Source organism: Panthera uncia, chromosome D4 (assembly GCF_023721935.1).
Source record: "Panthera uncia isolate 11264 chromosome D4, Puncia_PCG_1.0, whole genome shotgun sequence".
Classification (NCBI taxonomy): Eukaryota; Metazoa; Chordata; class Mammalia; order Carnivora; family Felidae; genus Panthera; species Panthera uncia.
Genome location: NC_064807.1, coordinates 83,996,619 through 84,024,566, shown reverse-complemented (window position 1 = coordinate 84,024,566; position 27,948 = coordinate 83,996,619). Strand labels below are relative to the sequence as shown.

Sequence of the window (27,948 nt, the reverse complement as noted above, 5' to 3'; positions counted from 1 at the left end):
TGTTGTGTCCACACCCTCCAGGAAGGCTTCCTGGACCACTCTACCTCGCCTACACTTTATCTTCTGCCTCCTAAAAGCCGCTCGGGTCTTTGCCGCTGTCCAGTACTGTGGTGCTGACCTTATTCTGCTCAAATGTTCATGTCGCTTTTGCTTCCCCCCCTAGACTAGGAGCTTCCTTGAGGACAGGGACTGGTTTGTTTATTGCCTCATTTACTCCTGGCACATAGCACAGGGTCTGGAACATAGTAGGACTAATTGAGATTTCCTTATTCCTGCTGGTCTAGGGACTCATGGGTGAGGACCTTTCTGGCACCTGTGCCTAAGTCTTCCCAGGGTCCAAGGATGAAAACAGCTCACCTGGGGTGGGGAGGGGGTGGGAGAGAAGGAGGAAGGGGGCTTCAGACTGGAAGCCAACTCTTTGCTGTCTCCTGCCCAGTTCTCCAAGGAGAAGTACATCCTGGACTCCTCACCTGAGAAACTGCACAAGGAGTTGGAGGAGGAACTCAAACTCAGCAGCACAGATCTCCGCAGCCATGCCTGGTACCATGGCCGCATCCCCCGTGAGGTGAGTGGACCCCGGGTGGGACTTCAGCCCTAGATGCTTCCATCCACCACCTTGGCCAGCCCTGCCCAGATAGGCTCTGACCCATTGCTTGGTAGATTCAATCTGAGTGGATGGCAATGAGGTCTAGCTCTATGGGGCTATACATTGGCCTCTCGTGCATTTGGCTAGTGAGTGTCAATGCCAAGGAGTCTCAGTTTTGGCACAGTTGAGTTTCTGGGCTGAGGCACAGACAAGCTGATAGTCACCTATTCCCTCTCTCACCATGCTCTCAGTCTTTGTCAAGCATCAACTCTGCCAGGCCCTGTGCTGGGCACCAAGAATGCAGAGAGAAAAGGGGTGGTGGCTTCCCCGGAGGGCTGGTAGTCCGAGGTGGGGGCTGATGGGTAGGCAGTCAGAGCCCAGTGGAGGAAGTGCAAGAATGGAGTGCCCAGCAGGGAATGTGGGCGAGCCCTGAGGAGGGGGCACTGATGAGAGAGGCCAGTGAAAGATGGATAAGAATTCATCAGGTGGGCAGGGTGGGAAAGTTGGCCCAGGCAGAAAAAGCAGCCGGAGGGTATGAAGGCCCAGAGCCATGTGAGAACACAGGGTCCTTGGAGGAATGAGGATTGGGAATTCACTCTGTCCAGCTCGGGCCCTAAGAAGGAGCAGGTCTGAGACCTGAGTTTCAGATCATGTGACCGCCAGTGCCCCCAGACTCGGTGTCCCTGTAACACACATTCCAGGGTGTTATTCCTCCCATTCCTGAGCCTCTGTGCACCAGACCCAGGGCCTGTGGCTGCATCGCCCCCTTGAATCTGGGTCACTGCTTCCCCCCTCCCAAACTTTAGATATCTCTGTTCACTGTGTCCCCCAGATCCTGGGTCTGGCCCTCTCCTGCCCCTGCCCTACTCCAGCCTGACCACTGCCTCCCACAGGTATCAGAGACCCTGGTGCAGCGCAATGGCGACTTCCTCATCCGGGACTCACTCACCAGCCTGGGTGACTATGTCCTCACCTGCCGCTGGCGCAACCAGGCCTTGCACTTCAAGATCAACAAGGTCGTGGTGAAGGCGGGTGAGAGCTACACCCACATCCAGTACCTGTTTGAGCAGGAGAGCTTCGACCACGTGCCCGCCCTCGTGCGGTACCACGTGGGCAGTCGCAAGGCTGTGTCCGAACAGAGCGGGGCCATCATCTACTGCCCCGTCAATCGCACCTTCCCGCTGCGCTACCTGGAGGCCTGCTATGGCTTGGGCCAGGGCAGTGGCAAGGCTGCTGGCCCCTCCAGCCCCTCGGGCCCCAAGGGCAGCCACATGAAGCGGCGCAGCGTCACCATGACTGACGGGCTCACCGCCGACAAGGTTACCCGTAGCGATGGCTGCCCCACCAGGTAAGCGAGGACCCCACCCTAGGCCTCCGTCTCCCCATTTGGCAAGTCGGGGTATCAGTCATCAGAGTGCTAGTGAGGGACAGAAGGCCCAGCCACACTGAATTGGGCGGAATTATTGTCCTGGAGCCTCAGTGTCCTTCCTGCAGCGAGGAAGAGGAAGGGCGAGCGAAGGGTTTGCAGGCAGCCAGGTGCCGGTTGCAGCCTCAGCTCTGCCATGACTAGCTGAGCTCTCTGGGCCCTGCCCCTCCTCCTTTCTCACGACCACGTTCCTGCCCATAAAGGGCCCCTACTCAGCCCCCTGGCCTAGGGGGACCCCTGGCTGCCGTCCTGTCCCTGCCACCGCTGCTACCCCTCCCCACCCACCTGCATAGGTTAAGGCGGGCATCAGAGCGGAGGGCTTTGCAGTGTGCAAACCACTGCACAGGGCATGGGACGTCCCGACAACATTTTGGTGACACCTGGTTGCTTCTGGGGTGGCGTGAGATGAGGCCGGGAAAAGCCACAGCAGCGACTCATTCCTGAGACCCCAGTGTGCACCCTGCCCTGTGCTGAGTGCTCTCTGTGCCCAGGCTCGTCAACTCCCATGTCCACAGGAGCTGGCTCCTGTGGACACACCCACCTTACAGATGAGGAGATAGGTTTAGAGAGGCGAAGCCACTTGCTGGAGAAGGGTGAGACCGAGGTTCAAATCCAGGTCCGCGACTCCAAAGTCTATACCCCTAATTCCTATGGCCTCCCTGGCCTTTGGCAAAGAGACCTGCCGTCCTGTGCCACCAGCACTTGCATGGGTCCCATCTCCCTAGGCCTGCGCTGGGTGCCATCAGCCAAGAAATTGCTGGTTGGAAACCCTTTGGGCAGTAGCCGCTTTGCCTGTGGTTTAGAACCAGTGACCGTAATTGTGCCAGGATCTGGCATTCTGAACATAGTGTGGGAGCAGTGAGGAGGTGCCAGGCTGGGGGGTGTAGTTCCCTTAGGCTCCCCATCCTTTCTGCTAGGCCTACTTCTCAGACAGTTCTCCAAGTGGGGGCAAGGTTCTCCGGGAAGAGAGCAGTTGTGTGGGTGGTGGACTGCACAAACACTTCCTCCTCTGGGCTTCGGGTTTGTATTTGCCAATCGGGGGGGTTGGACTCTACAATCCCCAAGCCTTTTCTGCCTCTGAAGTTCAGTCAATCTAGGATGGAGGGAGAGGTGACAGTCCTAAGGCCAGCTGAGGACTCTGCCCTCTGGGCTTTCTGCTCATGAAGGTGTCTGCTCCACAGCACATCACTGCCCCACCCCCGGGAATCCATCCGCAACTGTGCCCTCAGCATGGACCAGATCCCAGACCTGCACTCGCCCATGTCTCCCATCTCTGAGAGTCCCAGCTCCCCCGCCTACAGTACTGGTATGGCCACTGGAGGGGGAGGGCCAGGTGGGGGGGATCTAGTGGGAGTGACCTTGTATGTGCACGTGTGCTCCGTCTTTGATGACTTCCGTTACAGTGTGTGAGTGTGTGTGTTTCTACCTCTTTACTGAGAATGATGCCCTGTAGGAATTTACACTAAAAACCAGCCAGCAGAACTACTGATATTGACACACAAAACATATCCGTGGCTCATTCATTCAGCAGTGATTTGTTGAGCCCTTACTGGGCACTAGGCACTGTGCATGAAGAGGTTTCCAGTGCATTCTCCAGAGTGCAGTGAAGCCTGTTAAAGGCTCGCTGTGTTACTGAACCTGGCCTCAAATGCTGGGAAGGGGGCTTATACAGCAATACTCAGCCCCCACGGGTCAAGTGCCTTTCACATGTAGGGTGTCCTACTGGGCCCTGCGTTGGCTGGGACCTAACGCATCCTTGTTTCCAAATGGCTGGCTCAGACAGGCTAGTCTTGTTGTGCTTTTCTCTTTCTTTCTTTCTTTCTTTCTTTTTCTTTTTTCCTTTTAAATAGCCTTGAATTTTTTTTTAGAGCAGTTTCAGGGTCATAGCAAGATTGAGCGGCAAGTACAGAGCACTGTGCCTTTTTTTTTTTTTGATACAAAGAAAATTCCTGTTGCAGACACATGCCACTACTTCGTTTCTGAAAGTAAAAAAACGAGTGTTTTCCATGGGCCATAGTGCATATTGTCCACGTGGCAGGCAAAGTGTGCAGGGAGGCTGGTGTTCTGGAAGGAACCTTTGCCTGCAGGGGCTCTGGTGCAGTGTGGTCTACACAGGGTGTCACAAATCCCTCCCTAAGCACAGGCCCGCGGACTTGTCATCACTACAAACTTCCCTGCAAAACAACTCCCCTGAGGGCAAAAGTTGAAATTCCTTGCCACAGATTATTTATTGGGCATTTTCTAAGCAACATGGCAGTGTAAAGCATCCAGGGTTGAGGATTTAAACCCCAGCCGTATCCCTTGCTGGGTAGGAGAGCTCAGGCAGATCAATTCACCTCCCTGAGCCTCAGTGTTTTCGTGGTAGAATGAGGCTCATGAAAATACTTGCTTCCCAGGATGTTAGGGTTAAGTGGACTGATGTGCAAAGAAGGATCTTGCAGGGAGTAAGAGCTCAATATACATCACCTCTAAATTTGGACAGTGGTTTTGCTGTGGCTGACCAGGTTATTGCCAGCGTGGCACCAGCTCCTGGCACATGTGTCCTCAATGAATCATTAGTGCTAATTCCCTGAGAAATAATTCCACACAGTGAACTCCCAGCAAGGGCTTATTAGCATCCCTGAGTCATGGAAATCTCCAAGCAGTTCAGTGGTTCCCCAAGGCTGCAGCAGCCTTAGGGTAGGAGCGTGTGAATTCCTGGGGTCCAGATGACTTAAGAGCATCATAGAGGCCCGGTCAGTTGGCCAGAGCCTGTTGGGCCTGGCCTGGGTGCAGGGAGGTGGGGGCATCACCCCTGTAGGGTGGATGGAGCCTGTCCTTTGGGAAGAGGGTAGAACCTCACTGGATGGGGAGCCCTGGTAACTAGTTCTCTCCCTTTATCTCCCCGCAGTGACCCGTGTCCACGCCGCCCCTGCAGCTCCCTCTGCCACAGCGCTGCCTGCCTCCCCTGTCACCCGCCGCTCCAGTGAACCCCAGCTGTGTCCTGGAAGTGCCCCAAAGCCCCCTGGGGAATCGGACAAGGGCCCTTATGCCAGTCCCTCCCACACGCTCTGCAAGGCCTCCCCATCACCGTCGCTTAGCAGCTACAGTGACCCGGACTCTGGCCATTACTGCCAGCTCCAGCCTCCTGTCCGTGGCAGCCGAGAGTGGGCAGCGGCTGAGGCCTCCAGCCGGCAGGCCAGGAGCTACGGGGAGAGGCTAAAGGAACTGTCAGAAAATGGGGCCCCTGAGGGGGACTGGGGCAGGGCCTTCACGGTCCCCATTGTGGAAGCCACCTCTTCCTTCAACCCAGCCACCTTCCAGTCCCTACTGATCCCCAAGGATAACCGGCCACTGGAGGTGGGCCTCCTGCGCAAGGTCAAGGAGCTGCTAGCAGAGGTGGATGCCCGGACGCTGGCCCGGCACGTCACCAAAGTTGACTGCCTGGTAGGTGCTGGGTGAGCACCAGGGCAGAGAACACCTCTGTCCTCTGGCTTTGGGACAGAGGTCGGGGTGGTGAGGAGCTAGCCCCTAAATTCCCCAAGTATAGCTAGTGGGCCTGGATTCTGGCTTCACAGTTGTCCTTTACTTGCTGTGTGACTCTGGGCTGATCACTTTACCTCTCTGCGCCTTCATTTTCTCCTTTTAAACAAAAAACAAGATAGTCTTGCTTCCTCCAGTTTGGCACTAGAACTGGGCAGTGGGGAAAGTTCACGGTGTATGGCTCCCTGGGGCACTTTTTCAGCTTGCTAAGATTCAGCCTGGCTGTTCCCCGGAATGTAAAACGTAGAAGCCAAGACTACCAGCCCCCATGCCCCCTAGTGGACAAAATAAGCAAAACTCATAACCTAGACTCTTAAATTGTCAATGCCTGGGCCTTTGCTTGAATGAATCTTGACCATCTAAGGACCCAGACTCTGCACCTCAGTTTCTCCCTCTGAAGTTTGGGGGGGGGCACTGATTACTTCATTTGGAGGCCACATTGGTCTCTGAGCTCAGGAAGCAAGAAAAGGAGGGTAGAGATATTGCCCTGTGGGGAGGGCTAGGCGTGAAGGGAGCATCTCTGGGTTCTCGGCCCAGTGTGTGACCTTGGACAAGCACTTTCCCTCCCTGGGTCTGAGATTTGCCTTCTGGAATAAGAGCATCCTGGTCACCTCTAGCACAGATCAAACACCTCTGGGTATTTTCCCGTTTGTCCCTCATTTCCGTGAAAATGAGGTTCATTTGCTCCGTGGCAGAGGGTTAGAGCTGGAATTCAAACCCGGCCTCCCAGCCACGCTGCCCTCCTAGATAAAGCTCTCTGACTCCCAGATGGCTTGGGCCAGCCGCGACAGGAAATTAATCAGCCCTCTGGGCGTCCTTTCAGGTTGCTAGGATACTGGGCGTTACCAAGGAGATGCAGACCCTAATGGGAGTCCGCTGGGGCATGGAGCTGCTCACCCTCCCCCATGGCCGGCAGCTACGACTAGACCTGCTGGAAAGGTAAGGCAAGCACCGGCGCCCGAGGACTCGAGGAGGGTGGGGGGATCCCCGGGCTACCTCGCGGCCCTTTTGCTTGGCTGGTTAGCCAATCAGAGTCTCTCAGCCCTGCTCCCATGGATTCTGGCTACGCCCTCTATCCATCGACGAATCGCTACTTCCCGGGGTGCATCTCCAAGCAATTCTAGTTTCCCAAAAGACGGAGTCCTCTTATCTCGGGCTTCATCTTTTGCACCCTCTTGACCAATCACACTCCACGAGCCTTGGCCCCGCCCATCAGCTCCAGCTACTCTTCTTTCCTAAATCTGTTCAGCCGGGTGAATTCCGCTGATCGATCACAAGCCCCTCAGCCTGGCGCTCAAAAGCCTCTGGCCCCTCCCCCGACTTATACTGACCAATCAGAAGCCCTTGGGCTTGCTTTCCCTCGCTCTGGCCACGCCTCCCAATCTCATTGACCCTTTCCAACCTGTCACTTTGGGCTCGGCCCCCTCCGCTCCTCGGCGCCCAACCACAAGCAGTGACAGGACCCCTCCCCTCTGACCTGGCGGCTCTGACAGGTTCCACACCATGTCCATCATGCTGGCCGTGGACATCCTGGGCTGCACGGGCTCCGCCGAGGAGCGGGCAGCGCTTCTGCACAAGACCATCCAGCTGGCGGCGGAACTTCGGGGGACCATGGGCAACATGTTCAGCTTCGCTGCGGTCATGGGCGCCCTAGATATGGCTCAGGTACAGAGGGGTGCATCTCAAGCTGGGCTTCAGGTAGTCGCTGTTTGGAGGAGCCCTGGGATACGATCCTTTGCGATGACTGTACATTGAATCAGGAAGAACTTTGTGACTTTTAGGCAGCAATTGTGCAAAGGTAACTGTGAGAACTGAGTCCGAGTCTTTCCCCTTTTTGGGGCTTCAGTTTACCCACCTGTAAAATGAGTGACAAATATTAAATGAATTTCAAGAATAAATATAAAATGGCTATCATTTAGCAAGCACTTAATATATGCTAGGTGCTACACTGAGTACTTTACAAGCACTGATTCCTCAAAACAATCTTGTGAAGTAAGTGCCTCTATTGTCCCATTTTACTTCTGGAGAAACGGAGGCACAGCAGTACTTGCCTGAGGTCACACAGTCAGAGACTGAAAAAGTTGGGATTTGAAGCAGATCTGTTTAATTTCAGAGCCCAAACCTCATCCACACTCTACACTTGCTCTCCTGTGCCGAGTCAGTAGGAACAACAGGGTCGTAGAGGCCGTGGTTCAATTCCCAGCTCTGCCACTTAATTTTGGAATGACCTTGGGCAAGTCATTTCCCTATCTGAGCCTTAGTTCCCTCATCCGTAAAATGAGTTGTTGCAAGGGCTTCAAGAGAGACTGTGAAACGCAGTCAGCACTGTCCCTGATATGTGAATGGTGACCGTGATAATAATTATTATCCCATATCTGGGTGTCCACTCAGCAGGGTGGCCTGTGGCCCGTGCAGGCCCCTTTCCTGGCTGGTCGCTCACAGTCTGATCTCCCCAGATTGCCCGGCTGGAGCAGACATGGGTGACCCTTCGGCAGCGACACACAGAGGGTGCCATCCTCTACGAGAAGAAGCTCAAGCCATTTCTCAAGAGCCTCAACGAGGGCAAAGGTACTTCCCCCGCCTTGCTGTGTAACCTTGGACAGGCTCTAGCCCTCTCTGGGCCGGCAAAGACCCTCGCAATGTGGATGATGAGAGCTTGACTGAGCTCAGTGTGGGCTCTTCTCCCTGTGCTCACTTTCTGCACCTGGCGACTGTGTGTGCCGCAGCCAGGGCCAGGCTCGGCCCTCTGGGCTGTGCCGAGGCTGCAGTGGGTTCAGCTGGAGGAATCCACAAGGAGGGGCTTGCCTCGGGAGTCGGGAGCCTTGGGGGCTCAGTCAGGGACCCCAGGAAGACCCTCCCCCTGCCGCACCTGTTACCTGGGACCAGAGCGGATGGTGGGGCCTCCGAGGTCTCTAAGCACCTGCCTGCCTCCCTGCAGAAGGCCCGCCGCTGAGCAACACCACGTTTCCCCATGTGCTGCCGCTCATCACTCTGCTGGAATGTGACTCGGCCCCCGCTGAGGGCCCTGAGCCCTGGGGCAGCACAGAGCACGGTGTGGAGGTGATCCTGGCCCACCTGGAGGCTGCCCGAACAGTGGCCCACCATGGAGGCCTGTATCACACCAACGCTGAGGTCAAGCTGCAAGGTGAGTCACCGATCGAATGGCGGGGGTGGGGTGGCGAGAAAGTCACTGGTCCTGCCAGCCGGGCCTCCCTCCACCGGACTTGCTCTCCCCTTTCCTCCAAACGTCCACTTGCGTTTCCCCATCCCTCTTGCCTGCTCCATTCCCTCTTTTTTTTTTTTTTTTTTTCTTACCCGTTTTTCACTCACTTATCAGTTCAACTGTTAGCAGAAGGCATCCGGTGTGGGTGGAGGGATAGAGATGATTCAAAGAGCACCAAAACTGTGTATCTTTCTCTGAGCCTCAGTCTTCCCATCTGTGAAGTAGACGTCCTCACAGGGCTGCTTTACAAGGTTGTTTGCAAAGCAATCTTTTACTGCCCCAGGCATGATTTAAGTCATGAAACTTCACTGTAGATAAACTGGAAATTACAGCTGAGCAAAAAGGAAATAAGAATACAAATCACCCACAGTTATCCAGAGGCAAGTGGGGAGAATATTTTGGTGTTTGTTTTTCTTGCCTTTTTCTTTTTCAGAGAGAACAAATTTTTTTTTTTTTTTTTTTACTTAGCAAAAACTTACTCGCAAAATGTATTCATTTCTTAGAAAGAACTTTGGAGCTTACAGAAAAATACGAAAAGAAAAATGCCCCCAAATTAACATTAATATTTTTATATTCTAGTGATTTAAAAATTATACATGGCACACGTGCTCATGTTCATCAGTAAACGTTGCTCGATTCCTGGTGGAGCTGGGGGAGGTGCCTTAGGAACAAGGCCCTGGAGCCCCAGGCCTTCCCCAGCTGGATGGTAGTCCCCTGACCTCTGTGCCCTGCCTTGCAGGGTTCCAGGCCCGGCCAGAGCTCCTGGAGGTGTTCAGCACTGAGTTCCAGATGCGCCTCCTCTGGGGCAGCCAGGGCGCCAGCAGCAACCAGGCCCGGCGCTATGAGAAGTTCGACAAGGTCCTCACTGCCCTGTCCCACAAACTGGAGCCTGCTGTCCGCTCCAGCGAGCTGTGACCCCCACGGACCCCTCCCCTCTGCAGCTGCGGGCAGCAACAGGACCAGAGGGGGCACAGACCTTTCCCCAGAGCACCCCAGAGACACTGTGATCAGCCCAAGAATGTTCTGGGCCCAAACCAGGATCTCCGTTGCACTTCCAGGGTCCTGCATGGACCCTGGGCTCCGTCCCACCTGCTACATGCCCGCCAAGTCTCCCTTCAGGAAGAACCGGAACCCTCTCCCTCCCTCCAGCTTCTGCTTCTCCCCTTTCTGCTGAGGTGCCCTGTGCTGGAGCCAGGAGAGAGCCTTCACACCTCCTCACTCTTCTCGGGGCACCTGCCGGACACCAAGGCCTCCACCTGGTTGTAAATATGTCTGTCTGTTCTGTAAATAGATGTACAGAAGCCATGTTCGTTCTTTCATATAATAAACTTTTATGACTCTTTCTTCTGTCTCTTAGGGGGCCCTGGGGTGGAAGGAAGCATCTTTTCTCAGATGAAAAGGGGAAAAAGTGATTCAACGGTAAATAGCCCCTTGGACATTTCAGATTCTACCAGGAGCCAGAGTTACAGCCAATACTAAAATCCAGTCCCAGGGGCGCCTGGGTGGCTCATTTGGTTGAGTGTCAGACTCTTGATTTCACCTCAGGTCATGATCTCGTGGTTCGTGGGTTCGAGCCCCAAATATAAATAAAACCCAGTCCCAGTCCTGGAGGAGCTCACAGACCAGTGGTGGAGATACATGGCTAATTCCAACCAGTGGGAGAAATCCTGGGCAGCCCCTACTAAGGGGAAGCCCAGCTAAGTTTCCCACAAAAGCACTACCAAGCGTTTCAGATGTTTGGGGTGGAAGGGTGCTTTTTTTTCTTTTTTAGAGAGAAAGTGCAAGTGAGCAAGGATCAGAGAGAGAGAATCCCACAACGGACCGAGAGAGAGGGAGAGGGAGAGAGACAGAAAGAGAGAGAGAGAGAGAGAGAGAGAGAGAGAGGCGGGGCTCACCCGCTCGTGCTTGCCTGATATGGTACTCGAACTCAGAAACTCTGAGATCATGCCCTTAGCCGGAGCTGAAGTCAGATGCTCAATGACCGAGCCACCTAGGCACCCGGGCTTTTTGAAATTTCGGATTCCAATTCCCTCTGGAAAATTGAGAACTGGAGATAGAAGGTACTCCCCCTGGGTCACTGCAGCAGAATGAGGAAGGCTGGAACCTGGGTGTCCTGACCTGGACTTCTTTGAAGTGGCCCCAGAAGGCTTTGTGTGTGTACATGTGTGTGTGTGTGTGTGTGTGTGTGTGTACATGTGTGTGTGTGTGTGTGTGTGTGTGCATGTGCACACGAGTAGGGTAGCTGGGGAGGGAATCTCTAAGAAGGGCCCTAAAAGCAGTTGTTTTGATTCCATGGATAGGGGAGGTAGGCAATATGGATCAAAACGATTCCTGGCCAGGCTGGACACCTGTGGAGCCTGTTCACTGAATACAAAACTTCTGAGGTCCTTTGCCTTCTAAATCCTTTGAACAAGAGAGGCTGGCTAACATAGTGCATTAGATCTTTGGCAGCAGCTTGACTTGGGTGGCCTTGGACAAGAGGCTTAATCCCTTGGATCCCAATTTCCTCCTCAATGAAATGCGGACAATAACAAGATCAGTTCCTCAGGATTGATGTTCAAGCACTTAGGGCACAGTAGCTGCTAGGTAGGGGATTGCCATGTTTCATACATAATAGATTGTCAATAATCATTTATCGATTACTGAGGCAAAACACTTTGCCTGTATCTCATTGAAATATCACCATCTCTTATTTTAAGTTTATTTATTTTGAGAGAGAAAGAGAGAGAGAGAAATAGAGTGAGAGAGAAAGAGAGAGAGAGAGAGAGAGGTGGAGGGACAGAGAGAGGAGAATCCTAAGTAGGGTCCGCACTGTGAGATCATGACCTGAGCCAAAATCAAGATTCCGACGCTTAACCCACTGAGCCACCCAGGCGCCCCCAAATATCACTATTTCTCTTCCTGACAGGCACTGTTATGATCTATAAGGCACCTAACACTAATGGCACGTAGTAGGTGCTCACCAAAAGCTATATTACTGAGCGCTCTTTTATCGTGTAAAAGAAAAAAAGAGCACGGAAAGGGCTCTTTGCAAGTTTTAAGGTGCCGCACAAGTTTTTGCTACAATTGTTACGTCACCCTTTGTGGCATAAACCTTTATTATTCTTTCGGGCACGATTATGGTCTCCTAGTTACCGTGGCCATGGAAACGTGGCCCGCCGTCCTGGATTGGACGGTTCGCGGGCTCCCCCTAGAGGCTACCTTGCGGTTCTGCTGCCGGACGGCGGCGCGGGCCTTTCAGAGGGGAGCCGGGAGTTGTAGTCTACGGACAGTGGCTGCCACGGAATGATGCACGCCGGGAATTGTGGTTCTAGGGAGGGGCGGTTGGCCCAGACCCGGCTCCGGCCTCACCCGTATGGCGGCTGCGACACGCGGCTGCCGGCCCTGGGGCTCGCTCCTCGGGTTGCTGGGGTTGGTCTCGGCCGCGGCCGCCGCCTGGGACCTGACTTCGCTGCATTGCCACTTCGGCACCTTCTGCGAATGTGACTTCCAGCCTGACTTCCAAGGTGAGGAGCCGCAGGAGCGGGGGGGGGGGGGGGGCCGGCGGACCGGGGAGCCTTTGCACCCAAGGGTTGCGCCAGGGCCAGACCTGGAGGGTAGAACCGAGGGCCGGGACACTCGGACTTCCGGATGGCTGGGGCCGGAAGTGGGCCCGGCGTTGCGGGACTGAGAGCCTGGAGCTCCGGACTTGGGGCGTAGGTTTGAGGAAGCCTTTTTGGGGTCCAGGGAGAGCCCTGCCAGGATGGAGAGAGGCATTTGACAGCAGGGCCTTGGGGGGGAAGATTGGGCTTCCACAGGGGAGAAGCCTGCCTCGGGCGTGGTCAGGAGCCTTGGGCCAACCCTGCTGACAGCTCACACCCACTTGGAGCTGAGCTGAGTCGGGTCTCAGGGTGGCTGCTGTAGCCGGAGACCCCAAGGGCCCCACTCCCTTTCTACAGAAAGGGAACGTAAAAATGTCCCGGAACGCAGGGAACCCTCGACCGGGTTTCCAGATAGGACTCCTCCCCACCCCCTTCCGTGACAAGCTTGTGTGTGTCCTCAGCTCTGATTCTGCTCTTCTTGTGGCCCTAGGTCTGGAGTGTGACCTGGCCCAGCACCTTGCCGGCCAGCACTTGGCCAAGGCGCTGGTGGTGAAGGCACTGAAGGCCTTCGTGCAGGACCCAGCTCCCACCAAGCCACTGGTCCTCTCCCTGCATGGCTGGACAGGCACTGGCAAGTCCTATGTCAGCTCCCTGCTGGCGCGCTACCTTTTCCGGGGTGGTCTCCGCAGCCCTCATGTACACCACTTTTCCCCCGTCATCCACTTCCCCCACCCCGGCCACGTGGAGCGCTACAAGGTAGGCTGGTGGCATCCTGGGCCACCATTCACCTGCATGTTGGGGTGCCAGACCCTAGGGAGTGAATGAATCCTCAGTCCAGAGAGGGAGAGTCACTTGCTCCAAGCCACACAGCCAGTTGGAGCCCCAGCCCTCAGGACCCATCATGACCAGAGCTTGAGATGGTGCCATTCTACCTGGCAGGGAGTTCTTGCTTTAAATCCTGGCAGGGGAGGGGGGGGGGAGGGGCAGTAATGGTACCTTCCTGCCAAAGTTGTTGCCAGGGACACGGGATCATATAGTTGCAGGTATTATTTATTGAGCACTTACCTTTGCCAGACAGCCTGCGTTATCTTCATTCTGCAAAGCATAGTCCCAATTTGAGGCTCAGAGGAAGCATTCAGTAAATAGTCGCTCTTACTACTATTATTGTTGTTGATTGCAAGGTACTTTGCAGGCTGATCTGTTTCAGCTGTCAATATTACTGGGCAGGTTCAGGGGGCATAAAGGAACCTTCCCCTTTTATGGAAAGTAGGAAGTATCGGAGAATGAGGCCTGATCAGGCTGACGTAAGGCCTGGGTTTGAGTCTCTGTGAGCCTGCTGACTTGCTCTGTGAGCTTGAATAAGTCTCTCGCTTCTCAGGGCCACAGTTTTGCCCGCAGCCCCATGAAAGGATTAGTTTTTTCTGGGAGACCATACCCTCCTGGGAAGAGGATTAGTTTTGGCCTTGGGAAGAAGTCTGGGGTTAGAGGAGCATCTCCCTCAGATTCCTGCCTCTCCCCTGCAGAAGGATCTTAAGAGCTGGGTCCAGGGGAACCTCACTGCCTGCAGCCGCTCCCTCTTCCTCTTTGACGAGATGGACAAGCTGGCCCCAGGCCTGATGGAGGTCCTGCGACCTTTCCTGGGCTCCTCCTGGGTTGTGTTCGGGACCAACTATCGAAAAGCCATCTTCATCTTCATCAGGTGGGTCCAGCTCTGCAGCAGGACCCTTGGACGGGGACACCTGTCCAAGGTCTCAGCTATCCAGTCTTGGCCTGCGGTCCCATAGCAGAATACCTTTCCTCCTCCCACCCCCAGGCCCAGTTGGACTTTTCCAAAGCCCCTTACACTCTCACTGTGACACTGTTATTCACATTTTGACATTTTCAAAGCCCATTCCAGGCTCAGTCTTTGGGATCTTCACTGTTTGTTTGTGGAAGCCTGCTAGGTTAAGGGGCTTCCCTCTTTTGTGGCCAGGAGGACACAGACCTGGGAAAAACAGGACTGGAATTCTAGTCCCACCTCTAAGAGTCCTAGCTATGTTTCCTTGGGCAAATCACTTCACCTCTCTGAACTCCCATCTCCTTTTCTGCACAGCAGGGCCAATATCAATGCCTCACTGTCCTCCTAGAGGCCGGGGGGAGGGAAAGTCAGTTAAGGGACCCAAAAGTGTTTTGTAAACTCTAAAGTGCGTGGCACATATAGGTGAATTTCCAGGGGTCACGGTTGTAGACACAGGCGCCGGAGAGGGGAAGTGGTGCCTGTGCTGTGTTTTCAGTGTGTTTTTTGGCTCCTGCTGGTACTGAGCTGGGTCCCCAGGCTCAGGTTGTGTTAGGTGGCACGTGGGAAGCAGGGGCCATCCTGCCCCTCCTGAGCCGTGGCCTGCGTCCCCCATGGTTTCAGCAACACTGGTGGTGAGCAGATCAACCAGGTGGCACTGGAGGCGTGGCGCGGCCGCCGGGACCGTGAGGAGATCCGCCTACAGGAACTGGAACTGGTCATCTCCCAGGCTGTGCTGGACAACCCGCACCGTGAGTTCAGCTCAGGACGCCCCCCCCTGGGGTAACTTCAGCAGGTTGGGGCTTCACCCAGGGCTGGGTCTGATGCTTTGCCCACCGACCTGGTACTTCTCAGCCCACACTTTGGCGCTCCGGGGCTGTCCCTGAGCCCAACGTAGACCCTTCCCCCATTGTCCCTTCCTGCAGATGGCTTCTGGCGCTCAGGCATCATGGAAGAGCATCTCCTAGACGTCCTGGTGCCTTTCCTCCCACTGCAGCGGCACCATGTGCGGCACTGCGTGCTCAACGAGCTGGCCCAGCTGGGCCTGGAGCCAAGGGATGAGGTCGTCCAGGCTGTGCTGGACAGCACCACCTTCTTCCCTGAGGACGAGCAGCTCTTTTCCTCCAATGGCTGCAAAACTGTGGCTTCCAGGATTGCCTTCTTCCTCTGACTCTCTAGATGGCACCCTTGCCCTCCTGGCCAGGCTGTGCAGGAGAGCCCTGGGGCCTCTTCAGTAGGGACTCTTTTCCTGAGCCTCCTGGAGAGTGAGACCCAGAGTCCAAAGTGAAGATGAGGAGGCATGTTGGCCAGGCCATGGGCCAGGGGGCCAGGGCAGGCCCTGGCCTCTTAACTGCTCTCAGGGCATCTTGGCCTTTGCTTCCTTCCCTAGGGAAACCACTGGTGACCCCAGAACTTCAGTGAGCCTTGACCTTGCCCTCCAGCTTGAGCCTTCTTAAAATGTGAATTGTAACTCAGGGACTGTGGCTCATGGCTGCTCCCTCCCTCTTCAGTCTTACTCTTGGCCCCTTGGTCTGGCACCATATTCTCAATCCTCCATTCCATACCCTATGTCCCAGTATCGTAAAGCCAAGCTGAGACTTCTCAGTCTCCATGAACAGATGGACACAAGCTGCCACTTGGGCCTAGTTTTTAAAGTTTTTAATTTTATAAGAGAACAAATACAATAAACTTAGCCATGGGACCAGAGGAATGTTGGCTGAGGTATCTAATTGCTCTGGAAGGAGGCTATTTTGCTGAGTGCCGGTGAGCGTGTGTGTATGGCGGGAGGGGGTTAGAATCTCTTCCATACCCAGCAAGAAGTGAGGGGCTGAATGGTCCCTTCAGAGAACAATGTAACTGCTAGGGCTGGAGTCCTGGCCAGCCTTGATTTTTCTGGCTGGGGTTTTCTGAGACTTAGGCTCAGGCCCTGGTTACTTCAGTCTTGCTGGAACCTGGGCTCGTGCTCTGGCTCGAACTCTGGGCAGCATCAGTCTTGCTGGGCTTCTGGCATTGGCCCTGAGTGGCCTCGGTGCTGCTGGGGCTCCAACTTGGATCATAGAAATCCTTGGTCTTGCTGGGACTTCGGATCAGTCCCCAGCACTGGCCCTGGGTGGCAGCCTTACTGGGTCCCCAGCTATGGCCATGGGCAACCTTGGTCTTTCTGAACCTCTGCCTCGGGCCCCTAGCGGCCTTGGTTTTGTTAGGCTTTCGTTGTGCGCATCGTGTGGCCTCTGTCTCGCTGGAACTACAGCTCTGGCCCTGGGCAGCCTCCGTCTTGCTGGGCCTCTGGCCCTGGCCCTGGGCGGCCTTCATCTTGCTGGGCCTCCGGCTCTGGCCTTGGGCGGCCGCGGTCTGGCTGGGCCTCCGGCTCTGGCCCCGGGCGGCCTCGTTTTCTCTGGGGCTGTGGCTCAATTTTAGGTCTTCCCCGTTCTCCAACAGGTCTGAGGATTGAGTCTTCAGCAGTGAGGAGATTGAGGATGTCACAGCAGTGCCCGAGGTGCTCTTGTATTCCTGGCAGGTAGTGGACATCTCTGTCTCTGAGGTGGACAGGGTCCTGACTGGGAAGGATGTGCCAAGGGTACCTGTCAGGCTGCCCTTCGCAGACAGCTCCAGGAAAAGGAGGTGTCCGTCTCACCCTTGCCTATGCCCCACAGGCCTTGCGTGGCCAAGGGGAAGGTCTGCCAGACGACACCAGCCCAGCCCTCCTCGGCAACCCAAGCCCTGCAGGCGGGCCAGGGCTGTAGGATAAGCGGGAGACGGTGAGGACCCCCCTCGTGCAGCCCTCACTGAGGGTTCACCACACCCCTTGCAAAGCGAGGATCCTTACTCCTGCTTTAGAGTCACACAGCTGTAAGAAGCAGAGCCCAGAAGCATCTACGGGCCAGAGAGTCTCCGACCCCTGACCTTGGCCCACTCTGCCGCTTTGGTATATTCAGGGCTGGCAGGAGCGCTGGGGACTTACAGCCGAAGATGCAGCCTGAAGAGGTCTGGCTGAGGTAGCTGTTGGACAGGGACCTCACCTTGCTGGCTGCGGCCTTCGGCTTCTCCTCCTAGGGCAGAGACAGGCAAGGCAGTCACCGGCTGTGGGAGGCCGTGGGCCAGTGGCACAGCTCTGGAAGGAAGACCAGCAGCTTAGAGCTCCTCAAGGGTCCCCAGTTGGGGCTGGGTGGGGGACACGGACAGGCTAAGACTGGCCAGGAAGGGGAGTGGGCAGACCAGACTGGCATGGCACTCTGAGAAAGGGAGTGTTTGGGCAGCTGCTTGGGCCTCAGTTTCAAAAGGCAAATGAGTTCAAGTGTGGGACAGGCTTCTGTAAACGGTGAAGTGCTGTGCCCTGGGGAACAGCTAGTGAAGAATGGAGGAATGTTTTTACACTTTACATGCCTCTCCCATTTCATCCTCCCACATATCTGGGAGGGAACTACCCTCTCATGGCCCAGAAACCCAGGCTACGGGTGCCGCAGCAGCCTGCCCGGGACACGCAGCTAAGAAAGCAGAGAGGCGGGGCTTGAATCCGGGCCTGCAGGACGCCACAGCCAGGCGTGTGGCTGCTGGACCCCTCCGACCCACTCACGCCTGCAGGCTGAGGGGAATGGAAGTGAGGACGGGCAGGCGCTAGCTCTACCTCGCCCCGAGGGAGGGAGCTCACGATGACTTCGGAGGGCACACAAATCAAAGTTCTGCATTTGTGTGTTGCAGCGTGAGCTAAAAAACTAGCGCTGGCTGTTGCCGTTTATGGCAAAGGGATGCTCGTGGTCCGTTTACTCATTCGTAACGTTTCCTCTGAACACAAGTGTACTCGCATCAGCAGTGGAGCGGACAAATCGTGGGGCTTCCACAGGATGGAATTCTCTACAGCGATGAGAATGAGCGGTCAGCTTAGATGCATCTCACCAACAAGCTTAGTGAAAGGAGTCAGACAAGCGGGCACACTGTATCTGTCCACGGGCGTGAACAGACACGTTCATTTGTGATGTCAGCAGTCAGGACAGCCTTGGGGGTACACTGGGCTAGGGGAGGGACCTGGCAGGGGGCCTGGGAATGTGGTCTTTCAAAAGATAATGGTGTCGTGGGTGTATTCAGTTTGTGAAAATTCATCAGCTCGCTCCCTTAGGATTTGTGTACTTTTCTCTATTTACATTACATTCAATAAAAAAGTTTTTTGAACTGGATTGCAGAATTAAGAAAATCCTGGCACAGCCAGCACACACAGAAGTTATGAAGGTGAGTGTGGCCAAGTGTGGCAAGGCCTCCTTGTGAGGGGCCCACATCCTCGTGTGCCCTTCCTCAGGGGTGTACCCCTTACTGGTACCATCCCCGTCTCAGAGCAGAATGTCCCCAGCCCGAGTCACACAGCTGAGTGGCGGCAGAGCCAGACCCGGATGCCAGCCTCCAGCCAATCTGCATCCCTCAGCCCTGGCTTGGGGTACGCTCCCCCAGACCTCCAGGGCCCTAGGCCCCGGCATGTGGCACACTCACCTGTTTTTCCTCCTTCTTGGGGGCCTCAGCTTCTTCCTTTGGACCTTCTGGCTTTTCCTCCAGGGTCTGGGGGGTGGTGGCCTTGAGCTCTTCAGAGGTCTCGGCCGAAGGCTGTTCCTGCTTCCACCTGAGCTGCAGGGCCCGTGCCTTGTGGCGCTCTCGCTCCCGCTCCCTGAGCTGCCTGCCAAGCCATGGCCCCAGAGCCCTGGGTAAGCCCCCGCCAGACTCAGCCCACCAGCCCCGGGGGCTGGAGAATGGCCTGAGGAGGCAGTGGGGTAGGAGGAGTCTTGACCCCCGGCCATTTCCCGCTCCTGGCCCTAGGTCCCCACTTGAGGAACTTGCCCCACGATGCCTTGAGGGATGCCAGCCTGCGGGCTGCTCTCTGACACCCGATCCAGCTGCAACCTGGCCAGGTGGGCCGCCTGGCTGCCGAGCACCTCCTCCACCGACATGCCCGGGAAGAGATTGGTCATCAGTGGGAGCAGCTGCCAGGAAAGAGCCGGGTGTGGGCCAGGGCAGGGGGCGAAGGGTGTGGCGCTGCCCTGCCCTTGCAGAGCCCTTCTCAGAGCTGACGTGGGAAGCGTTTACAAATTGCGGTTTTTAGAGGGCCAGACCTTCTTGCTCCAGAACTGGGAGGAGCCTGTGAGGAGGCCTACTGGAAGAGAGCACATTGACCCCGACCTGGCCAGCCAACTGCAGGTGCTGGAGCCAGCCTGTGGGGGGTTGGCCTCTAAGTGTGTGCCCTGGGGCAAGGGAACTGACCTCTCTGAACCAACCCTACCCTCTTCACCTGCAAATTGGGGGTGATAATAATGTTACCTGTCTCATGGGGTACTGAAGAGGGGAAACGGCAATGCGAGTTGAAGTGGCTAGAACAGGACCTGGCACACTGTAAGTGCTTGGCATTGGCCACTGTTAGATTTTCTAGGAAACCAGACTGCTGGGAACAGGGGGTATCTTTAAGCAACAGTGGGTATTGATTCTGGAGCCCGCCCTCCTGGCCCAGCAGGAACCCACCTTAGGTTGTTTGGGGTTGAGGAGCAGGACGGTGGCAACATCCAGGCGGGCCCCCAGAATGTTCTGCAGGAGCTGCCGGCTCCTGGCACGGTGCAGGTAGTACTGGGCCTTCCGGGGGTTGTGCTGGATGGCCACTGAGAAGTGGCTCTCTGCCTTATGGAACTGCCTGCAGGACACAGGGGGTCACAGGCTGCTGTGAGCTGGGCCCTCTGGAGGGAAATAGCAATTGCTGGGCCCCATTGGGGAGTCTGGGGAAAATCAGGCTGGTCTCTGCTCCCCCAACTCCACCATGCTCCTCTGCTCTTCTAACACTAACACTCTTAATGGCCCCAACACTTAAATGCTGGTATAAGACCCCAATGTAAGTGAATGTTTTTTTTTTTAAATAAAGCTTATTTATTTTGAGAGAGAGGGAGGGGGAGAAAGTGGGGGGGAGGGGAGGGGCAGAGAGAGAGAGAGAGAGAGAGAGAGAGAGAGAGAATCCCAAGCAGACTCCTTGCTATCAGCCTGTCAGCACAGATCCCAACGTGGGGCTCCATCTCGAGAACCGTAAGATCAAGATCTGAGGCCAGGGGTGCCTGGGTGGCTCAGCTGGTTGGGCATCCGACTTCAGCTCAGGTCATGATCTCGCGGGTCACGAGTTCAAGCCCCACGTTGGGTTCTGTGCTGACAGCTCAGAGCCTGGAGCCTGCTTCAGATTCTGTGTCTCCCTCTCTCTTTGCCCCTCCCCTGCTCATGCTCCGTCTCTGTCTCTCTCTGTCTCTCTCTGTCTCTCTCTCTCACTCAAAGATAAATAACATTAAAAAAAAAAAAAAGACCTGAGCCAAAATCAAATCAGACACTTAACTGACTGAGCCACCCTGGCACCCCTCTAAGTGAATGTTTTTAATATCTATGAGTAAGGAAGACCTTTCTGAGAATGTCACAAACCCAAGAGCTAAAAAGGAGAAAATTAATTTGACTACGATTTAATCCCAAGTTACCGAGTAGCAAAACCACCACAAAGGAACGCTAATAAATAGGAGAAATATATTTTCCCACAGAGGCAGACGATAATTTTCCCAGCCTACAAAGAACTCTGTAACAACAACAAAAAGTTTTAAAGAGCAATTTATCATTAAAAAAAAAAATCTGGTTGGGACCAGCCATAATGATGAACACGCACAAAAGGTGAAGCAGTGCACTAGCCATTTAAACTTGCAACATAAATGAACTCGAGAGTGTTTCTTTGCCTACTGCATTAGCAGAGTTGAAAATAGTCTTAAAAAAAAAAAGAAAAGAAAAGAAAAGAGTCTTAACACCTGGCACTAAGGAGATTTGGGAAAACGAAGACTCCTTTCCTGGGGGAAGTTTACAGCGGCTTACTATTTGTGGAGAACAACTGGATATTATGGTTTTCTTTGTTTTTTTTTAAGTTTATTTCTTTTGAAAGGGAGAGGCAGCGCTAGTGGGGAGGGGCACAGAGAGGGAGAGAGAGAGAATCCCAAGTAGCCTCTGCACTATCAGCATGGAGCCAAGGAGGTGGGGCTCAATCTCACAAACCGTTGAGATCAAGACCTGAGCTGAAATCAAGAGTTGGACACTCAACTGACTTGACCCACCCAGGTGTCCCAAGATACTGTTTTAAAATGTTAAATGTTCACACCCTTTAACACAACAATTTGGCTTCCAGCAATCTAACTGTGGCATTCCTAGTATAATGCATGAAAATGTATATCTTGGGTGCTCATTACGTTATGTATAAAAAAAACAAAAACAAAAACAAACAAACAAAAAAATCCCAGAAAACAGCCCAAATATTCATCAGTAGAAAGGTGTCTAAAGAAATGAATTGTGGTACTTCCATAGAATGGAATACCATGCAAATAATAAAGAAGAATGATATAGTCGCATATATAATAAGATCGGAAGTCAAAACACAGTTTAACATTATTTCATTTTGTAAAATGGTACTAATTGTTAATATATACATAGGAGGGGCGCCTGGGTGGCTCAGTCCGTTAGGGCTCTGATGGTGATCAGATGGTGATCTCACAGTTCCTGAGTTTAAGCCCCACACGGAACACTGGAGATATTTTATAAAAAGTGCAATTACCGTAACAATATTCTGAAAAAAGTGACTAATTTTTCACAAAAACTTGCCTGGGAGAGCAGAGGATCTCGACCCAGGGTCCCAGCAGGCGGCCTCGAGCCATGCCCCGCCCCCCAGCGCCACGGGGCCCCGCCCACAAGTCACGCACCTGCTCCTATGCTCGCAGAAGCCCATCTTCTCCTGCAGCAGGCCCATGCGGATGTTGGCACCCTCGTCCTGTGGGCTCAGTGCCAGCGCCTGCTGGTAGTCCGCCTCCGCAAAGGTCAGGTTGCCCAGCTGAAAGAAACAATCTGGGGCCCAGGGACCCGGGGACAGGGGGCTGAGTGGGTCCTCAAGCCCAGTGCCCAGGAGCCCCAGCCCCGCTTCCCCACCCCCAGGGGATCCTGAGACTGGTGGCTACGAACTCCCGTGGGCGGCGGAGGGCACCTGCCGGTGGTGGAGGGTGCCTGCCGTGGTTTGCCTTGCCTCGGGGCACCTTTTACCAGTAGCCTGATTCTCAGCAGTATGAATAGACTGTAGCCCTTGTCTAAGGCAGCACTTCCCAAAGTGTGTCCCCAGGGCACTGAGGCTCTCTCCGTCCTCCCGTCCTCCCTCCTTCGGGGGCCTCAAGTGCCCAGCCCGGACTTCGAGGGGCAGGGGCAGCCCGCGCTCACCCCCGCGGTTGATGTACAGGCCTTTCTCCTGCTGCTCGTCCCTGAGGGCTTTGTTGAGCAGCAGCACCCCCTCCTGGTAGGCACCCTGCATGTAGCAGTGCACCGCGAAGTCGTTGTAGGCCAGCAGCAGCTGCCGCTGCGCCTGCTGCGCGATGTCCTCCTGGCGCTCGCTCATCATGTCCAGCGCCTTCAGGATGTCCTCCACAGCCGCGTCAAACTCCCAGAGGCGGCGGTACATGATGCCCCTGTGGGGGAGGGGCATGAGGGCCAAGGCACCCCCACCAACCGGGGTAGCCAGCCAGACTGTTGGCCACTCTGGACCATCTTGACGGGGGGAGGTGGCGTGAGGGCCCCCGTCCTCGGCCACTAGCTTAGATGTGGGGCGGGCTCTGGGTTACCACTTGGATAACCTGCTGGTCACTGGTAGTTTCGTTTTACTCAAAAATAGCTTCCACCTTTATTTTTGGGAAGCAGGTGCACGCCAACCTCTATGCAAAAGGCCTTTTTGTACGTGGGGTGGATGTTTTACCCCACTGTTTATATGCACAAACCTAGGTTCAAGGAACTTAAACGGCCCCAAATCGTGTACTGAGTCCTGGGCGGGGGGAAGATTCAAACCCAAGCCTGTCCACTGAGCTGGGCTGAGCCTGCCAGCATGGATGCTCAGCAGGCCTGGGGGGCCAGAATTCCCAGGTTAACTGAGGCGGCTGCCTGCCCCTCCTCTAAGGGCGAGAGCAGCTACAACCTTCTCCCCAGCTTTGACCCTAATGGGTTGTAGGGAAAGATTATTAGAGGCTACATGGGGAAACTGAGGCCTGGGGAGGATCAAGGCCTCTCCTGAGTCCACACAGCACGATCCAAGATGGGCACCTCCCCACACAGTACCGGAAAAGAAAGAGGCCTGGATCCAGAGGGTTGTTCTCGATGGCACAGTTGATGCGCTGCAGAGCGTAATGAAGCTTGCCCTGCACGGCTAGGATCCCGGCATCTTGGCGAGCCTGCTGGGCTTGGTCCACCATCATCTTGAGCAGCACCTTGGCCTGTGGGTGCTTGGGGTCCAACAGCAAGGCTCTGTGCAGGTCTCGATAGCAGAGGCTGGGCTGCAGGGGGCCAACGATGGCATCAGGGCCGCAGGCTCAGCCGAGCTCCGACCCGTCCCGTGGTGAAAGCACACCTTCAGGCCTATAGGGGCCTTTCTCTGGGCAGGAAGGCACCGTGTCCCCCATCCTCAGTGCCCCCGCATTGCTATTCCGCCTTTTGTTTTTGGCCTCATGATGGAAGCAGGGAGCATTATGGGAAAATCCCATCCCAGGCCCCATCCCTGCTGGTCCCTCTCCAGATGTGACCTCAGGTGAGCCAGGTCAGCCTGAGTGGTTTCTGCTGTAGAATGGGGCTGCAGATGCCTCCTCCTTGGAGAACTTCTTCAAAGCTCACTCGAGGTGGGTGGAGGGTGTGTCCTCCTGACCGTGACTGTCATTTCCTCCCTATCCTCCCACGCACATGCCTTCCCCAACTCCCCTGACCTTTAAGCCCAAGACCGCTCTGGCAAGGAACAGATACAGACCTGGGCACAAACAGAAAACATCCCCAGGCAAATACCTTCCACTGGGTAAGCAAATCTGTCAGTGAGTCAACAAACAGTTTTAGCAAGCATTATGTGGCCTGTAGGGTAATTGGTTGGAGGGTGAGCACAGCAAACAGTGTGGACACCAGGTGCGAGTGGAAGTCAGGAGGAGGAAGATGGCAGAGGCAAGGGACAGGGCTTTGGAGCAGGTGGGCTTGGGTTCAAAGGCAGCACCAATGAGAGCTGGCTGTGTGACCTTGGACAGGCCCTCTGGACCCAGCTCCTCATCTGTGAAAAGAGGACAATGGGTTGTATCTAAAGGGGGTTACCTCGAGTCTTAAAGACAAATATGGGTCAAGTGCTTTGAAGGTGTGTACATATGACAGAGGTGGAGGTGGCAGGAGGGGCTGAACTCCCACAGTCGGCAATTACTGATAATTACAATAATTATGAGTCTCCTGCCTCAGGAGGAGACTCTCTCACTGAGTCACTGTGGGGCCCAGAAGCCCAGACCCCAGCATGGAGAGGCTCAGGTTTCCGGCTACCCCCAGGATGCACCACCTGGTGACTGAGGTGAACCCACCCAGCCCTTCCTTCATCCCCCCGAGTTCTCTCACTCCCACGCACCAGGCCAAGCAGGAACACCAGGCATTGTTCTGGATCCTTCCCTTTCCCTCAAGCCCTCTCACGTCCGTCTCTGTTCCTGACTTCCAAAGGACTGTGGGACTTGCCCCTTTCCTGCCACCCCCATGGCCACCCTCCCTTCTACCTTCCTCTCCAGCTGGACGGCACCCAGGCTCCCGGCCTCCCGACCTGCCCCTCCAGCCCAAACTCCACCTGGCAGCCAAAAGGATCTTTTGAAAGCCCACTGCCCCAGGGAGCTCCCCTTCGAGGCTCCTGCTTCTCCAGGAAAAAGTCAGGGTCCTCTTCAGTTCACAAGACCCTGCCTGATGCCCTCTCATACCTGCAGTCCCCTCCTCTCTTGTGACCCCAAGTCTCCCTTGCCCCCAAGCTGTTCCCTATACTGTCTGGCCCCATGCCCAGTGCAGGGCTCCTAAAATGTTCACTGAGGCAAATAAGGAGAGAAAGGGGGTGCCTGGGTGGCTCAGTTGGTTAAGCATCCGACTCTTGGTTTTAGCTCAGGTCACGATCTCACATTATGTGAGTTCGAGCCCTACGTCAGGCTCTGCACCTATGCGGAGCCTGCTTGGGATTCTGCCCTTCCCCTGCTCATGCTCTCTCTCCCTCTCAAAATAAATAAGCATTTAAAAAAAAAAATAAGGAGACAAAGGAAGGGAGGAGGAAGGGCTGCCTTATCTAATGGATCCTTGGGTGCCCCCACACTCATGAAATCATTCTTTGTGTAATTATCTGCTTAAGGACGTCTCCCCTGGGCTGTGAGTTCCATAAGGGCAGGGATGGCATAGGTTTCTCACCCTGGGGTTTCTGAGGGCCGACACAGGCCTGGCACAGAGCCAGAGCTGAGTGACAACAGGACAACTATGCTGAGTGGTCAGTGACGGCTGGGGACTCTGCCCGGAGAGGACAGTGTCGCCACCACATGGACAGCTTAGCGGCCTCCTGTAATCGCAGGGTATGCTGGGGGCACCCAGGCAGGGGGAGGGCCACCCTCGCCCTGCCCTCCCTGCTCTACCTTCTGGAAGAAGTTGTAGAGCCTGGCCCGGAGGATGTAGATGTCGGCATTGGTCGTGCCAAGCTGCACCTCCTTGGTGACGAGCAAGAGGCAGTCCTGGTGCCGTTTGAGGGCCAGGAGACAGGCCATGCTGAGGGTAGGGGGCAGAGGCACTCTGTCCGCCGGGCGAGAGGGGCAGGAAGGGGCTGCCAGGGGAACAAGGACACATGCCGGGCACTCACCATCGGTAACGGAAGCTGGCTTTCTCGGGCTGGAGTGCAGAGGCTTGTGAGAAGATTTTCAGGGCATCCAGGAAGGCACGCTGTTCGAGCAGGCACTGGCCCTGGGGACACAGAGGGGAGTCACTCCTGCTTGAAACCCAGCAGTACCTATCAGTTGCAGGGGGCACCACTGGGGCAGGAGGGAAGAGAGACAAGAGACAGGGACACGGCCCTTCAGATCTAGGAGAAAATTCAGGGGACAGAGACACAGAGATGGAGAGACAGTGACAGAGATGGAAAGAGATACAGAGCTAGGGAGACACAGCAAGAGAATTATACAGTTGACAAAAACACAATACAGGGGCACCTGGGTGGCTCAGCGTCAGTTGGTTAAGGGTCCGACTTTGGCTCTGGTCATGATCTCATGGTGTGTGAGTTCAAGGCCTGCATCAGGCTCTGCCCTGACCATGCAGAGCCTGCTTGGGATTCTCTGTCTCCCCCGCCCTCTCTGCCCCTTCCTTGTTCATGCTCTCTCTCTCTCTCTCTCTCTCTCTCAAAAATAAATAAACATTACAAAAGAGAGGGACAGCAATACAGAAACAGGAACAGAGAGAAACAGCAAGTCTTGGACTTTGTTGGTATTTTGTGACTTAATACTTTTGTCTTGAACTGTGAATGGGGAATGCTCTTACCTTTTTAGTGCCTGAGCCTCTCTAGACGCTAGGTTTATGTGGCCCAGTACAGTAGCCACCAGCTCGTGTGGCTGTACAAATTTAAATTAATGAATTAAGTAAAACCAAAAAATTAGTTCCCCTGTCACACTGTATCTCAAAGGCTCATCAGTCCCACGTCATCATTGTAATCAGACCACTGTAATCGTCGCAGAAAGCTCTCATTGGGCGATGTTGCGAAACACTTTACCCAGCTCTGGAGGTGGGAGAGGCCATGAGAGGGGCAGCAGGTACAGATGGGACAAGAAGGTCCCTAGAGAGGCGGAGCTGGTTCCTGGAGCAACGAAAACCCCCACAGCCGAAGGGAGAGCCAACAGGCTTGGGTGTGAGGCGGGCGCCCTGGGTGGGCCTGCGGCAGCCCCAGGCACCTGCAGGTAAAGGACGAAGGTAAGCCGCTCCAGGTATTTGGCGTTTTCTGGCTGGAAGGAGTAGGCCCTTCGCAGGTTCAGGGCGGCCGAGGAGAAGTCACAGAGCTGGATGTAGGCCTCGGCGCGTAAAGCATAGAAGTCTACCTGAGGGAGAGAGGACCCAGGCTGTGTCCCCTCCCCACCGGCCGCTGAGGCCTGATGCTCAGTTACCAGAAGGGACCGAGAGAAGGGGCCTGGCAGGTTCAACGGTGAGGGCAAAGTGCGTGTCAGCAACTGCCCGTGCCCACCGCTCACCAGCTGGGAGTTCAGGTGGAGGGCGCGGGAAAAGTACAGCACGGCCATCTCCCAGTCCTCTCTCTCCAAGCACTGCTGGCCTTGGTGATAGCTGTGGGGGGGGGGGGGGGGGGCAGGAAGCAGAGGGGCTGGCCCTGACTTTGGCCAGCCCAGGGCATACAGCTGCAGCTGCAGGTGGGTTGGGAGGAGGGAGGCTTGGGTGGAGAGACAGGGTTGGGCAGGTAGACAGACACCCAGGGAGAGGAGGCTGGCATTCCTGGAGCTCATCCAGGCCACCATCTTCATCTGCTGGTGTGGGAGAGCCCTGTTACACAGTTGAGTTCACTGAAGCCCAGAGAGGGAGAGTAACCAACCCAAAGCTGTAGGGCATGTCACTGGCTGTGCAGAGTAGGAACCTGGGACCCTGGGACAAGATAGTCACTCACTACTCCCTGACTTTGAGGGGCACTGTTAATCCCGTGGCCTTTGGCTTTACATCATCGATGTTCTGGAACACCTGGCTGGTCCCAAAGATGCGCTGTAGGGTCCCTTTGGGACTGGATTCACCCATGGCTTTGAGATGTGCTGTGAGGGAGCCGGGTCAAGTTCCAGAGCATCCTAGAACCAAGGGACAGCAAGTTGTGGGAGGCCTCAGAGATGACCTCTGCTCCACTGACACACTCTCCTCAGGTGTTTTACAGGATGGACGAGGGCTGGAAATGAAGCTGGTAGGAGGCCTCCAGAACAATTTGGGTCCTGGTGGTGCTCCTAGCCCCCTTCCCCTTAGGGATGTTCCACTTTCTCT

General features: G+C 55.2%; 3 protein-coding genes across 8 annotated transcripts in view; 2 read left to right on the top strand and 1 right to left on the bottom strand.

Moving 5' to 3' along the window:
* SH2D3C (SH2 domain containing 3C) overlaps window positions 1–10,099 on the top strand; it is a 30,461-nt gene extending 20,362 nt beyond the window's left edge. For all 5 annotated transcript variants that reach the window (XM_049629027.1, XM_049629020.1, XM_049629052.1 and 2 more), the window contains 9 exons: window positions 437–565; window positions 1,480–1,934; window positions 3,194–3,318; window positions 4,903–5,438; window positions 6,358–6,473; window positions 7,028–7,199; window positions 7,991–8,102; window positions 8,473–8,679; window positions 9,497–10,099. In XM_049629027.1, coding sequence (XP_049484984.1) covers window positions 437–565; window positions 1,480–1,934; window positions 3,194–3,318; window positions 4,903–5,438; window positions 6,358–6,473; window positions 7,028–7,199; window positions 7,991–8,102; window positions 8,473–8,679; window positions 9,497–9,672 — 2,028 coding nt within the window. In that variant the 3' untranslated portion in view covers window positions 9,673–10,099. The remainder of the gene's footprint in view (window positions 1–436; window positions 566–1,479; window positions 1,935–3,193; window positions 3,319–4,902; window positions 5,439–6,357; window positions 6,474–7,027; window positions 7,200–7,990; window positions 8,103–8,472; window positions 8,680–9,496) is intronic.
* Window positions 10,100–10,175: 76 nt separating this feature from the next.
* Window positions 10,176–15,819, top strand: TOR2A (torsin family 2 member A). 2 transcript variants are annotated; one of them, XM_049629113.1, is made up of 5 exons: window positions 10,176–12,263; window positions 12,829–13,094; window positions 13,862–14,037; window positions 14,737–14,864; window positions 15,039–15,819. In XM_049629113.1, the coding sequence occupies exons 1-5, from the start codon at window positions 12,113–12,115 to the stop codon at window positions 15,281–15,283; spliced, it is 966 nt and encodes a 321-aa protein (XP_049485070.1). In that variant the 5' UTR covers window positions 10,176–12,112; the 3' UTR covers window positions 15,284–15,819. The 2 variants fall into 2 exon arrangements, with proteins under 2 accessions (XP_049485070.1, XP_049485077.1); XM_049629120.1 differs by lacking the exon at window positions 14,737–14,864 and having other exon boundaries at window positions 15,039–15,174.
* Window positions 15,757–27,681, bottom strand: TTC16 (tetratricopeptide repeat domain 16). The gene is given in 13 exon segments (XM_049629140.1): window positions 15,757–16,670; window positions 17,075–17,162; window positions 18,592–18,768; window positions 18,930–19,076; window positions 19,609–19,774; window positions 21,849–21,990; window positions 22,354–22,598; window positions 23,239–23,453; window positions 25,572–25,701; window positions 25,793–25,893; window positions 26,871–27,010; window positions 27,165–27,273; window positions 27,276–27,681. Coding segments are annotated over 13 exon segments (2,472 nt in total). The 5' UTR covers window positions 27,450–27,681; the 3' UTR covers window positions 15,757–16,032.
* Window positions 27,682–27,948: the final 267 nt, after the last annotated feature.